This window comes from Vespula pensylvanica, chromosome 7 (assembly GCF_014466175.1).
Source record: "Vespula pensylvanica isolate Volc-1 chromosome 7, ASM1446617v1, whole genome shotgun sequence".
In the NCBI taxonomy this organism is placed as follows: domain Eukaryota; kingdom Metazoa; phylum Arthropoda; class Insecta; order Hymenoptera; family Vespidae; genus Vespula; species Vespula pensylvanica.
In genome coordinates, this window is record NC_057691.1 from 5,629,492 (window position 1) to 5,643,026 (window position 13,535).

Genomic DNA, 13,535 nt, shown 5'->3' on the forward strand with positions numbered 1-13,535 from the left:
GAGAGAGAGAGAGAGAGAGAGAGAGAAGGAGGAAGAGAAAGAAAGAGAGAAACAAAGATAGAAAGGGGTGTGTTACCAAACGAGATTTACCATTTAAGAATTTTCTTCTGACGAACGAACGATTCGAGCACGGTTGCTGTATCGACAGAAAAAGAAGCGAGGGTTAGAGAGAGGAAAAGAAAGAGAAAAAAAGAGGAAGAAGAAGAAGAAGTAAAAGAAGAAGGAAGAAAAAGAAGAAGAAGAGAAAGAAGAAGAAGAAGAAGAAGAAGAAGAATTCGACAGAGGAACAAAGAAAACGCGTGGGAGTCGCGTTGTATGTTAAAAAGGAAGAAAAAAAGTAGAAAGAGAAGGGTGGGTGGTGGTAGTTGGTTTTGAAGAGAGTCCAAGACGAAGGAGAGAGAGAGAGAGAGAGAGAGAAAGAGGAAGAGAGGGGGTGGTAGAGAGGTAGCGATGCAGGGTGATGGGGGGAAGAAGGAAAAGGGAACAGGGGGGAAGGGCCGCAAAGGGATTAGACCGAGGGGCATAACGATGCGGTCGAATGTCCTGAATATTAATGAGACAAAGGTAATTAGCGTTTTTCTTTTTTTCTTTCTCTCTCTCTCTCTCTCTCTCTCTCTCTCTCTCTCTCTCTCTCTTTCTCTTACTCTCGCTCGTTCCTTCTCTTCTTTCTTCTTCTTCTTCATCCTTTTTTAAGTAACGGCTTGTTTGAGGGAGTCTCGACTCGCGCCGACGAGCCGCTACGTGATTACTAAGATTCTCGAGAGCGACTTCGAGCTTCCAACGGTGAAGCTGCGGCTTGTCAATGAGAAAGATACGCTGACTTCAGCGACTCTCTCTCTTTTTCTCTCTCTCTTTCTCTTTTTTTCTCTCTTTTCATCGCGCACTCATCACTTACCAAACTTATGACGAAGCTTTCAAATGTTAAGCTTCACGAAAGTCTAGAGAATATTTTAACGTTCTGTCCCGTAACAGTTTCCTTTTTTTTTTTTTTTTCTTATATTTAATAATCTTTTTACGACTAATACTTTAATAAATATTATATATATATATATATATGTAGTTGTAAGAAGTATATATTTCTAATAGGACAATAGTTATAATTAATTAACGATGATTATAGGGTTATTGGTATTGTCAATGATATATTTAAATCTTAATTGATCTTCAATTTCTTTTTTCACGAAATTAATTGATAATAAGGAATGAATGAATGAATCGAATACGTGTTTTAAAAACAAAGAAATAATATAATACTCACTTAAGGAATGCTTGATAGTCTTCGCAAATAACTTCACAGCCCGGCCATTTGCAAACCCCGTGACCGTAGAGGGGATGAGCTTTGTCGTTGCATGAAACGTCGAGTGGTTTTTCGTCCAACGGCGTCGTACCGTTCATTTCCGATCGCCGACCCGAAACTATCGAATTTAGAAGTCCTGGGATAGTCCAGGAGAGAAAATAGTACATAACGTAAAATAATAGTAAGTATGAAAAAAAAAGAAGAAAAAAAATTATACAGTTTTTTTATCGAAACAATCGTCGAATATCGAGCAAAAAATGTTGTACTCGATGAACGTAAAAAAAAAAAAAAAAAAAAGAAAAGAGAGAGAAAAGAAAAAGGAAACGTGCAACGAGGAAAGGAAAAAAGAGATTAGAAAGAAAATGAGGAAAGAAAAGAAAAAGAGAAAAGAAGAAGAAAAAAAAAAGAAAATAATTTTTGTACCGTTCAATCCTCCAGATTTCGGGACGCTGGAGTTTTGATGAGATTCCGAACCATCCGACGTTTCGGACTTCCATGTTGGTAAACCTTCTCCGGGTTGGAGACCTACGTTTACAAAGTACACATAGTAATTCCTGACTTCGATATTAGCATAGCACGTATTTTTCATTATTTTTTTTATACGACAGCATTCAGTAATGATAACGTCAGAATATATTTGAATACTAAGATTTGATAATGAAGAATAAATTTGAAAAGAAGGAAAGAGATAGCGAGAGAAGAAGATATATATATATATATATATATATATATATATATATATATATATATTGTACATAACTATAGATGAATGGACAAACAGAGAAAGAGTCGATTTGAATGTAGGAAATGGAGGGTAAGTTTGTTTCACACGTGAATTTCCGAATAGAAAGTAGCGTGCGATCTCCGACTGCTGCTTATCGAGCCAGTCTTTTACCTTTACCTTCTCTTTCCCTCTGTCTATCTCTCTTTCTCTCTTTCTATACTTTATACAGTCGCGTAAGAAAGAATAACATAGTCAAACGAGATCGACCGCAACCGAAACACTTGTACGTGGAAAAGTTTAGCCCGGGGTAAAAAGAATGGGAAAGGGGAATGAGAGGAGAAAGAGAGACAGACACCAGTGAATACGATGGGAGTTCTTGCTGGATTACTCTGAGAGAGAAAGACGGGAAAAGGGCGAAGGGTAGGTACGAGAGAGAAAGAAAAAGAGAGATAGAGAAAGATAGAGATAGGTAGGTAGGATACGTATCGCGTCCCTACGAAGGGTGCTTGTCTGGGCTAGAACTTAAAGGAGAGTTTTTGGTGTTGCAGGTGGTGGCGATGGGTTTGTTCTCGTCTTCAAATCAAAAGGGAAACATCTTTAACACGTGACTTTCTTGATCGATAAATAGATATTTTTTTTTTCTCTTTTCTTTTCATTTCATTTCTTTCCTTTTCTTTTAAAATAAATTCTTAGAATATCGAAGAGACAAAAGTAAGTACATTCTCGTTTAAGTAATCAAACTTATGAATATATAAATATTTGTATAGGTAGGATCCTACCTGAGGAAGGATTGTGACCTTGAAGACCAAGACCCTGCTGCAGTAGATATTGTCTCTGCGTTATCTGAAACTGTTGTACCAATTGTTGTTGTTGAAGGGCTAACTGTTGAAGCGGGCCGGATGCTTTCTTCTTATCGGCGGTCTGTAGTAGATGCGTCTGTTGAATCAAATTCAATTGCAACTGTTCCTGCAGTTGTTGCATAGCCTGCTCCAACTGTTTCCTACCGAGTTCAGCGAGCTGATGTTGCTGCTAAAGGGAAAAGAGAACGGGAGATGTTGGATAAAGATGAGCATATTGAGATATGTGTTGCCGACTCTTCCATCGAGCAAGTAGTAGTTAGTTAGAACTCTCGAGAATATAAGAAGGTTTGAAGGAGTAAAAAAAAAAAAGAAAAAAAAGTCTTGCATCGTCCGCCATGGCTGATGAATAAATCACGATGTCTCAGATAATTCGCCAGGGAGGCAAGAAGAAGCAGCAGAAGAAGAAGAAGAAGAAGAAGACAGAGGGCAGTTGATGGGTACCTCGAAGACAAACAACGAGACACAACGGCTGATGGCGATGCTTAATTGCTTACCTCGCCCTTGGAACACCTCCCTTCTCTCCTCTCTATCTCCCTTACTACTCCCTACCTTAGTCAACTTCATTCCCGATCTTCCCTACGCCTCGAGGATATTTTAAAACAAACTTCGCGGCAGACGCCCTTTATCGTATTACTATAAATAAGGAGCCACGCGATTAATGGACGTGGACATATTATTTCTATGCCAATGGGGACAGCTTACCATTTCCATAAGTACGAGTAAAAACATTTCATGTAATTCCTCTCGTCTATACGACGAAAGATTCTTTTCTTTTTTTTTTTCTCCTTTTTTTCTCTCATCGTTCTCGCCATATAAGTATATTTTCGTACGAAAGTTCCCTGGTGTTGAATTAAAGGAGACGAAAGGAGGAAAGAAAGAAGAAGAAGAAGAAGAAGAAAAAAGAAAAGAGAAAAAGAAAGGAAAAGGGAGAAAAAAGAAAAGAAAAGAAAAGAAAAAAATGTAGTATCGCGTTTTGTTGGTCGACCCGTGAGTGATATGATAACGTTAGGATGCCGTTATAGGTGGGCTCCTGAGAACGGTTTATACTATGCGTATTGTTATCGCAACGATATGGAAGGGACTGGTTGTTTGCACAGACCGAGTATCAACCCTCTCCGTGAAGCGAGCCAACTTCCCCGACGAAGCCGTTCTTCGATCGCATCCAAATTCAGTGAAGGCTTCTAGATCAACGCGCAACCGGTGAAACGCGTTAACTTCCGTCGAGATAGCTTCGTCGGCGAGACTTTCGTCGGCGAATAAATTTGATCGGATTCTAATAAAGCTGAACTTTGCAGGATACGAGTAGATACGTTGGTAAGTAAGCCGAGAGAAATAATTTGCGTTAAGCCGGAACGCTCGAATATTGTTTACAACGTTTCGAGAGACAAAAGAAAAATGTACTCTAGATAATTGGATTTTCCAATTAAAAATATAAACGATCGCTGGAAGTAGAGAAAATTGGTTTGCCAGAGAAAGTGTTCGATAACTAATGGCGACTGTTTGTTCTTTCTAAAGGGGATGCACTTCTTCTAGTTATAATATCATCGATAGATGCTTACGCTTTTTAACGAGAAATAGCCAAAGCGTTCTTGATTCGGCGCATGATCGGACGTGGAATCCTGCGAATAAAAAGATTTAATAATATACATTTTTCAACGATATATCCTATCGAACGTGACAACGACGATAAATACCTGATGATGTTGTTGCTGTTGTTGTTGGAGATAAAGGGGATGTTGCTGCAGGAAGGACTGCAGTTGGCCAGGACTGAGGATGTGTTGTTGCAACAATTGTTGCATTTGGTGGAGGCCGCTCGCCGGGCTGAGCATCATCTGAGAAGGATTCTGAGACGGTGGAGCACCCGGAGGCCCTCCGGGCGGTGGGCCCTGCGAAGGATTCGGCGGTGATCCCCGTTGAGGGGCCTGTCATACGATAAATATGTCAACGATAAATAATCGACTACTAATTGCTACGGATATAATATTAAGAGTAAAACGAATTAAACGATACCTGTGGACTCTGATGAGGGCTGGGCTGAAGACCAGGTGCACCCGAGCTCGGTTGTTGCGATTGTTGCGCGATGATGGGCTGCTTTTGCTGGGTCATGGGTGCTGCTGTCACTGTGCGTCCAGCAGGACTGAGCTTCCCATTGCTTTGGTACTCGATGGTTAGTTCCTGCTGCTGCTGTTGCTGCTGCTGTTGCTGCTGCTGTTGGTGTTGTTGTTGTTGTTGTTGTTGCTGTTGTTGTTGTAACTGTTGTTGGGATTGGGATTGCTGTTGTTGCTGTTGTTCGACAATGCTACCACCTGTGGCTTCGGAAACGCCACTCCTTCCTATTCCGTCTCGGCTAGCACGTACCGAGTGACGTTCTCTTTCGGCACGGCTCTCGCGATCCCGCGACGACGATACGTTTTCGCGCGACTGTTGTTGCTGCTTCAGCGCTGCAAATAGCGAAGTAGCCTGCAATACGAAAATGGAGATCGGGAGCTCGATCAAAGTCGGTTACGAGCTTCTTCACGAAGGGAAGGTACGAAAAGAGAAATGCGAACTATAAAGATTTATCGGCCTACAAAATAGATGAAAATATCTCATCGTTTTCTCGAACCGTCGTTACATTCTATTATTTGTACAAAGACAAATTGATAGATAAAACGGCAACGATTACCGTCGGGATTCTCGAAGAGTAATTGTAAAACGTGTGCTGCGCGCCGAGCCTGGAATATTCATGATATAAATGCCGTTTAATACACTTTACTCTGATTTCCATACGTATTTTGGACAATATTGATCTTATCTAATGGTCTTCGTGGTTAAGTGCTTTTGGTACAGCGGTAAATAGACTATCGACCGTTCGAATCGACGTTGACTTGAGTATTTCCTTCGTAATCGATAACTAAACTAAAGCTTTCCCTTGGAATCTAGGGGAATAGTTCTTCTTCCTTTTTACGATATAAATAAAAAAATATGAGAAAAACATTTCTACGTTTTGATGATACGTAGAGAAATTTCAAAGAGTCTTTATCCTTTGGAACTATTGTCTGCTCTTTAAGTTCGTAGAAGATGAAATAGTGGCGGGGAGGAGGGGGAGGGGAAGGGGGAGAATGGGCGAGTGGGTGGGGTGAGAAAAAGAAAGAAAGAGAAAAACAGTAAAAAAAAAAGAGAGGGGACCGCATGACTCTCACGCAAATTCAAGCACGCTACGTCGAGTCCTATGCTAATCTTATTTGTGTACGATTACGTATGTTTATAACATGCAAAGAAATTCCCCGGTCGTGCGTTATCAGTGTTTAGTCAGGAGCGTCAGCGCGTAGCGCTTCTGCACTCCCAAGTCTGCCGAAGTTGAGAAAAAAGAAAATGCTGGACCGAGGAGCTGGTACCAAAGGAAAACAAAAGAAAAGGGCGCTCGGTGTTCTCGATTCTTCGTATAAGTGTATCGGTGTGTCCAGACGCGTGTGTGTTAGAGCGTGCAAACGTTCTCTTCGAGTACCAAATGCAAAACGTACAGCTTCGAAGATAATTCCGTAGATAAATTCGAATGGGAAAGTGGACGGAAAACGAAGTAGTTCTCATCTCGAGTGATTTTACTCTTGGCACAGTGCTTTTTGAGGAACATCATCCGAGAAAAGCCGTTGAAACGAAACCACCACAATTGCCTGCCCACTACCACCACCACCACCACCACCACCACCACCACCATCACCACCATCATCGCTACTACCATAGAAACGAGGAAAAGATAGGGTGAATGTGCAAATATGAATTCGCTTATAGCCACGCGTCTATGCCAGCAACAACGTATTCGCACTGGACTTCTCTCATTCAAGTTTGTATTTCTACCGAGATGCTTTCGCGTTTTCGCGGAACTTTCGATAAGAGAGAAAGAGAAAGAAACAAAAAGAGAAAGAGAGATAAAGAGAGAGAGAGAGAGAGAGAGAGAGAGAGAGATAGAGATGGAGAGAGAATATAGAGAGCGAGCTTTACCTCGAGCTTTCCGACTTTATTCGCGTTATCAAAACAACCCTAATATTTCTCTTACAAGGAAAATCTAAAACGTGGCTGCCCGTGAAAGTGGATTAAGGAGAATGATCTTTAACATGCCTTGAGAGAACGAGTTCGAATATAAATATCAAAAATGAAATCGTATATCGCATATGAAATCTTATTTCGCGTTTGATCAAATCAAATCAAATCAAATCTTCTTCTTCTTCTTCTTCTTCTTCTTTTTTTTTCATCTAGAACGACTAAAGTACTGATCGTGTTCTTTATCATCTCTTCCATCCTTTCTCCACCCCCCCCTCTCTTTCTCTTTCTCTTTCTCTTTTTTTAACAGCATCATCACGAGAAATATAATAATAAGAAGTCGGCCGCATTCGTCTATTTCTTCTTTCAGCGTTAAAATCACAAGACTTTGAAGAGTGGGTTTACACAAGGAAATGAATGAGAAGCAACGATCGGCACGAGTTTTTAATCCACTTTAGGTTCTGCTACTGCTGGTACTGCTACTGCTACTGCTACTGTTACTGTTACTGCTGCTACTGCCGCTGCTACCTAACCCTCGGCATATCGCGATCCTTTAATTCGCTAATTAATACGAACGATGTCGAGATCCCCTCCTAACTATCCACCCAGTCCATTTTTAACCAACTTTATATTCAACTCTCTGTTTCTTAACGAAACGAAGATTGTTAAATGTCTAAAACGAAGCTAAAGCTTCGAAGGGTTGAACGTCGTTCAAGAACGATGACTGTGAAGAAGAAGAAGATGGTTTGAGGAGGTGAGGAGTGACGGGGAGGGGAGTGGTGGAGGGGTTTGATATAAAATGAGGGATGGATGGGTGGGTGGAAGGGGGAGTCGGACGGTAAGTAGGTAGGTCGATGTGTGTACACGACAAAGGCAAAGGAAAAGAAGAATATATATATATATATACATATATATATATGTATGTATGTATATGTATATAAGGGTACGGAAGAATGAAAGTATAAGGGCCGACGGTGAAGGGCCATCGACTACAGATAAGAAGGACTCCTAAGACTCTTTTAAGAAAAGGTTAAATAAAGGTCGGGGTGGTGCGTTTGTTGTTGGCTGTTCAGATTCCTTCTTTCGATGGAATGAGCTAGTAGTGGGGGGACTGTCCCTCCGGCACACCACTACTCCCTTTTCCCTTCCCCTCCCTTTCACCTCACCTCTGTTTCCTTCTCTCGTCATCGTCTCGACGACATCGAACCACTGCGCTTTCCTTACTACTTTACCCTGGTATCGGCACTTATTTGAATCTCGAAGAAGGCTTCTCTTCTTCCTTAGCTCTGTTATCGTGGTGTGGGAGAGTGGGAGCGGGTAGGCGGTGGGGTAGGGTACGAACTCGTCTTCATATCTTTTATATATTAGAATTTTCGCAAAGCTACCCAACCGAAGCTACCCAAGCTCTGTTTACTGTTTGGATTTATTTCTGTCTCTACTCTTTCCACTTTCTTCTTCTTCTTCTTCTTCTTCTTCTTCTTTTTCTTTTCTTTTTTTTTTTTTTGATACTACTTCTTGATACTTCTATAGATGAATCAAGGACCAGTTCGTAAGTGTATATGAATTTTTCCTTTACGCGTTCGTATTTATCTGTCTCTTTATTTCTCTCTCTCTCTCTCTCTCTTTTTATCTGTCTCTCTAGGGGTGACTTTTTCTTTCTCGACAGAATAAAGCAATTGTTTCTCCGTTATTATCGGTGAATAATAATCCTCGAAGGAAGACTCCAGGGATCAAGAGTAAGTTAATGCTTGCCTCAATATTTTCCAAGGACAGTGTATGCAAAAGAGAGTATGCTTGTCGTTTGATGTAATCCACAATGCTTGTTTGTTACGTGACTTCGATGAATCGTCGATGTGGAAAGAAACGCGAGTTTCTATGCTTTTAACGATGTACGTATGTATCTATGTATCTATGTACGTATGTACCACTCAATCGAGCCAACGAGAAAACGTTATCGTTTTAAAGACGACGATTCGTATGATATCGTTGTAGAGAGAAAAAGAAAATATACATATATAAATATTTAGAGGATGTTTGATGAAAATGTCATAAATTGTGTACGTACATAAATAAAAGAAAAAAAAAAAAGATGAAAAATAAAAATAAATAAATAAAATAAAAGAAATCGTGCAATTTCATCAATTTTACATTTGCAATTGTTGTTTACATTGATATGTATTGATATGCATTTATGCATGCGTGCACGCATGTATATATGTATACGCGTTAAGTAAATTAATCGTTTCAATTCGTTAAAACGAATCGAAAAGCGATTTTGTATTTAGCATTGGTCGACGATCGATAACAAATATCTCGTGATTTCGTTTGAAATGTTTTTCCTTTTTTTTTCTTCTTTTTTTCTTTTTTTGTTTATTTTTCTTCTTCCTTTTTTTTCAATTGGAACGATCCCTCCTCTTCCTCCTTCCACGCGGTCTCCACGATGTTCTGGCTGGTATAGGTGGAATATGGATATCGTTAGATTTTAAACGCGTTGCGAGTATACAGATTGGGAACGTTTACTCAGCACACTTTTTATACTCCGTGTCAACATCGTTACCAATCAAAGCGGCCATTTCGGATTTCGTTCGATATTTACGCGCGGGGCCTCCCTTCGTTCCCTTATTCAAATTTTAAAGCAGAATAATATCGTTAAAATAAACTCTTCGATATATAAGTAAAAAAAGAAGAAGAAGGAAAAAAAATAGAAGAAAAGAAAAAAAGAAAAAGAGAAAAGGACTAAAATCCTTCCAATAATAATCAGAATTAAATTGAAACGTTCAAATGAAAAGTTGATGAGCCTGATTATTAGAAGAAGAAAAGAGATAAATTTATCGTTTTAAATATCGATGGACCTCGATGTCATTCTCTCTCTCTCTCTCTCTCTCTCTCTCTCTCTCTCTCTCTCTCTCTCTCTCTCTCTCTCTCTTTCTATCCGTTCTTGGCAGCAAACGATTCGAAGAAACGCGAGACACGTAGACGAGACGGAGCGGAAAACAAGGATTTTGGCAAGGCAAGTTTTCCGTCTGTCTCGTTTCGTATTCACGTTCTCGAGAGCCAATCAGAGACGCCTCTAGTTCGCGGCAGCCTCTTGTTGACGTTTGTCATAATATTTTAATACTAAATCGCGCGAAGGGCTGCCATGCGCTCGCATAATCAGCTTTTATTCCTCTGCTTGAAAAGACAGAGAGAAAGAAAGAGAAAGAGAGAGAGAGAGAGAAATAACATTTTCGTACGTGTGCTTGAAAACGCGACGTTCAACCCCTCGGAATAGGAATTATTTCGTTAGAGAGACATCATCCCTTCTTTGTTCATTCGTACTATGGTGTCTTTGAAACAACATTTGTGTGAACGTATCGTTATAACGCGAACTTTCCATTCCGTACTGAAGAAAATAGATGAATCATGAAAGATGCACTCTAATACTGATTCTTACTCTTTCGCACACACACACTCTCTCTCTCTCTCTTTCTCTCTCTTTTTCTTTCTCTATCCTTTATAAAAGATACGAAGAACTGAGCGCATCGTGTCCATCAATGGGACTTGTAATATTGAGAGGAATTAACGATTCCACGGACGTTTTCCCATTGATGGTCCGTCGAACTGTTTCACTCACGAGGAGAAAAGGACGGAGTTAGGTTTCCTGGGACCGCTAGGAATAGAGGAGAAAGAGGACGAGAAAGAAGAGGTAGAGAAAGAGGAGGAGGTGGAGGAGGAAGAGGAGGAGGATGAGGAAGAGTATTCGGCTCGGATATTTGGAAAATGGCTAGAGGTCCGGGATGGCATACGGCCGGTGTGTCTCTGGTCTCCATCGTTAACGTACTGTGTACATTATAGATGGCCCCGTGATTGGTTCGTCAGCCTCTCAAAAACTCAAACTCATCCGACGTCGTTCGCCTTCTTCCTTTTTGGGCTCTCCTCTCTCGTCGTCTCTCATTTATTTTAGCCCGACGACCATGGGCGACCGTTCGAAGAGAGACAAGCGATTCCACACAATCGGTGACCTCGGACGAACACCATTCGCCTGGCCTGGCTTCTCGATCGACGATGTACAAAAGGGAGAAAGAGAGAAAGAGAGAGAGAGAGAGAGAGAGAACGAATGAGAAAGAGGGAGAACGAGAGAATCATAGAAAGAAAGAGAAAGATAGAAAGAGAGAAAGAGAGAAAGAGAAGCACGAACGTCGTCGTACTCGATAGGGTATCAATTAGTATGATTCGTTGATATTCAAGCGCGGACGTTTCGTTTCGTCCGAAATACTTGGAGATTTCCAACGGACCCCTTCCAAACCGGTCATTTCCAACCCCACGTCGACGTCGCTCAATCATTCGGCCAACGAAGGCGTCTCTGATCCCTCTCTCTGTCTCTCTTTTTCTCTCTCTTTCTCTCTCTTTTTCTCTATCTTTCTCGCACACCTCGTCCTTTTTTCACCGAACGTTTCCGATCGTCTCGTCGACGCACAACGGGGCCATTGTCCTTTTCAATCAGCTCCCAATCGCATTCCCTTCGATTCTTTATTCTTTCCGACTCTGGCCTCCCGTAGGATAACGAGACTCGCCATTATCAAGTCGCCGAAAAAAATTAGTCGCCTTTCTTTTACTTTCCAACTGTACAATTCCTTTTTCGAAAATTCACATATTCCTGTATCCTTAAATTTTTCGAATACTTTTTCTCTCTCTCTCTCTCTCTTTTTTTTTTTTTGGATGGCACGGAAGGTTTGCACGATACAAACGTATATTATTATCTGTTCATATCTACGTATTAAAAGCAGATTGCACAAATGCCTTTTTGAGGTCGAGATCATTCAATAAGTTTACTATCCGATAAGTTGACTGAATAATAATAATAATAAGAAGAAGAAGAAGAAGAAGAAAAAGAAGAAGAAGAAGAAGAAAGAAATTGTATGATTATTTTTTCTTATTTAAAATACAATAACTTTACACGTCAATGACCCTTGACGTCCCATCGAAATATCTATAAATTTTCAGTCGTATAATGAAATATCCGAAACATTAAAAAATAATATCGAAATATCAATGGGAGAACGGACGATGGGATATCCAAAGACGAGAGGATAGAGATACACAGTTCGACGGAATTATGCAAGATAAACGTTGCCTGCGATGTGTTCTCTTTTTCTCCGCGTCATCCCCACCCTCTTCTCTAGATATTCGCCGTCTGTATGTACAAGAATTAACGCATAAAGGTGGGATTGTCGCAGCTGGGTAGGCGAGATACAGAAGGTTGGGGGTGTCCAGAGTGTCGAAGGGAAGAGAAAGCAGAAACGGAAAGAGAGAGAGAGAGAGAGAGAGAGAGAGAGAGAGAGAGAGAGAGAGAGAGAGAGAGAGGAAAGGAGAGGGAAAGAGAGAGAGAGAGAGAAAGAGAAGGGATCGGAAGGAGGGTGAGAACGAGAACGGATAACAGAGGAACCGGAATAGAGGGTGCATCGGAGAGAGTAATTTCGGTATTCTGCGGGTTTGCTTACATCCACCGGTTCGCTGATTTCGGCAAGAGCGCGAACGATTCTGCGATACATGTACGCATAGATACACATACACACACACACACACACGTATACGCAGATACGCGTACATAGATACGTCATGATCTCGATAAAAGAAGAACGTAAAATGCAAAGGATCTGTATGAGACAGTGTTTCTCATATCATACTATCTATTTTTTTTTTATTCTTTTCTATATCTCGACTCGTTAAGAAAAAGAGAGAGAGAAAGAGAGAGAGAGAGAAGTTTGATTTTGATAACATTTTTATCTTGTTAGTTCTGAAGATTTTCATTGTTCGGTAAGACGGAACTTTTCACTTGAGAGAAATGAATAATAGAAGATATATCTGTTTGGAGGTTAGTAACTTACTTGTTTCTTGGGTTTTCTTTCGAGTCGAGTAAGAAAAAGAGATGATGGTTAAAGAAAAAAGGAAAGAAAGAGAAAGAAAAAGAGAGAGAGAGAGAGAGAAAGAAGAAGGCCACGTTGCAAAGCACCGGTGGTCGGCCACCGTAGTCGTTAATGAAAATCAAACAACGGAAAAATTACATCTACTTGGCGGTAACCATTGGAGGTCCACCTCCAGCAGCAGTAGCAGCAGCAGAAGCAGCAGCGGCAGGCCAGCCCAATCTTTTCCACCCTCTGAGACTTTTGAGGGTAGTGCACGTGGCAGGGTGGTTTTGCCTTAGTCAGCTCTTCCTTTTCTTCTGGCAGTAGTAGCACAACGAGCACATCGGCGCCCAACTCGAAACCCCAAGCGAGGAACTCGCTATTCTTTCCTTCGTTTCTTCCTCCACCTCCTTCACCTCCTCCACCTCCTCCACCTCCTTCTCCTTTTCCTCCTTCTCCTAACCCCTCCACGTTCATCTCCATCTCTAGCTCCTCCAGCTTTTCCTTCTCCTTCCGTTAACCTCGTCTACTGTTATTAAGAACCACCGGTATCCGACTGGAAAATTAATTGGACCTGCCGAATCTGTTTTCTCACTGCTGATCGTGAGTATCTTCTCTTTGAAAGATAACGTAGGGTTGCTAGCTAAAAGGATTCTCTCGATGACGTAGTACGTAGCTGATGTATTGATGATAGAATGAAATGATCTCTTCCTTGTTAAAAAAAAAAAAAAAAAGAAAGAAAGAGAAGG

At 40.9% G+C, this 13,535-nt stretch overlaps 1 protein-coding gene across 23 annotated transcripts in view; it reads right to left on the reverse strand.

Moving 5' to 3' along the window:
- LOC122630620 (forkhead box protein P1-like) overlaps nt 1–13,535 on the reverse strand; it is a 319,327-nt gene that overhangs the window by 17,902 nt on the left and 287,890 nt on the right. For 17 of the 23 annotated variants that reach the window (XR_006327530.1, XM_043815317.1, XM_043815315.1 and 14 more), the window contains 6 exons: nt 4,892–5,341; nt 4,576–4,803; nt 4,441–4,500; nt 2,801–3,050; nt 1,721–1,822; nt 1,259–1,433 (listed from right to left, as the gene is read on the reverse strand). Coding sequence is in view for 22 of the 23 variants with exons in the window: in XM_043815317.1 (XP_043671252.1) it covers nt 1,259–1,433; nt 1,721–1,822; nt 2,801–3,050; nt 4,441–4,500; nt 4,576–4,803; nt 4,892–5,341 (1,265 nt within the window). In the remaining variant the exon portion in view is untranslated. The remainder of the gene's footprint in view (nt 1–1,258; nt 1,434–1,720; nt 1,823–2,800; nt 3,051–4,440; nt 4,501–4,575; nt 4,804–4,891; nt 5,342–13,535) is intronic. The other 6 variants (XM_043815305.1, XM_043815303.1, XM_043815311.1 and 3 more) reach the window with 3 other exon arrangements.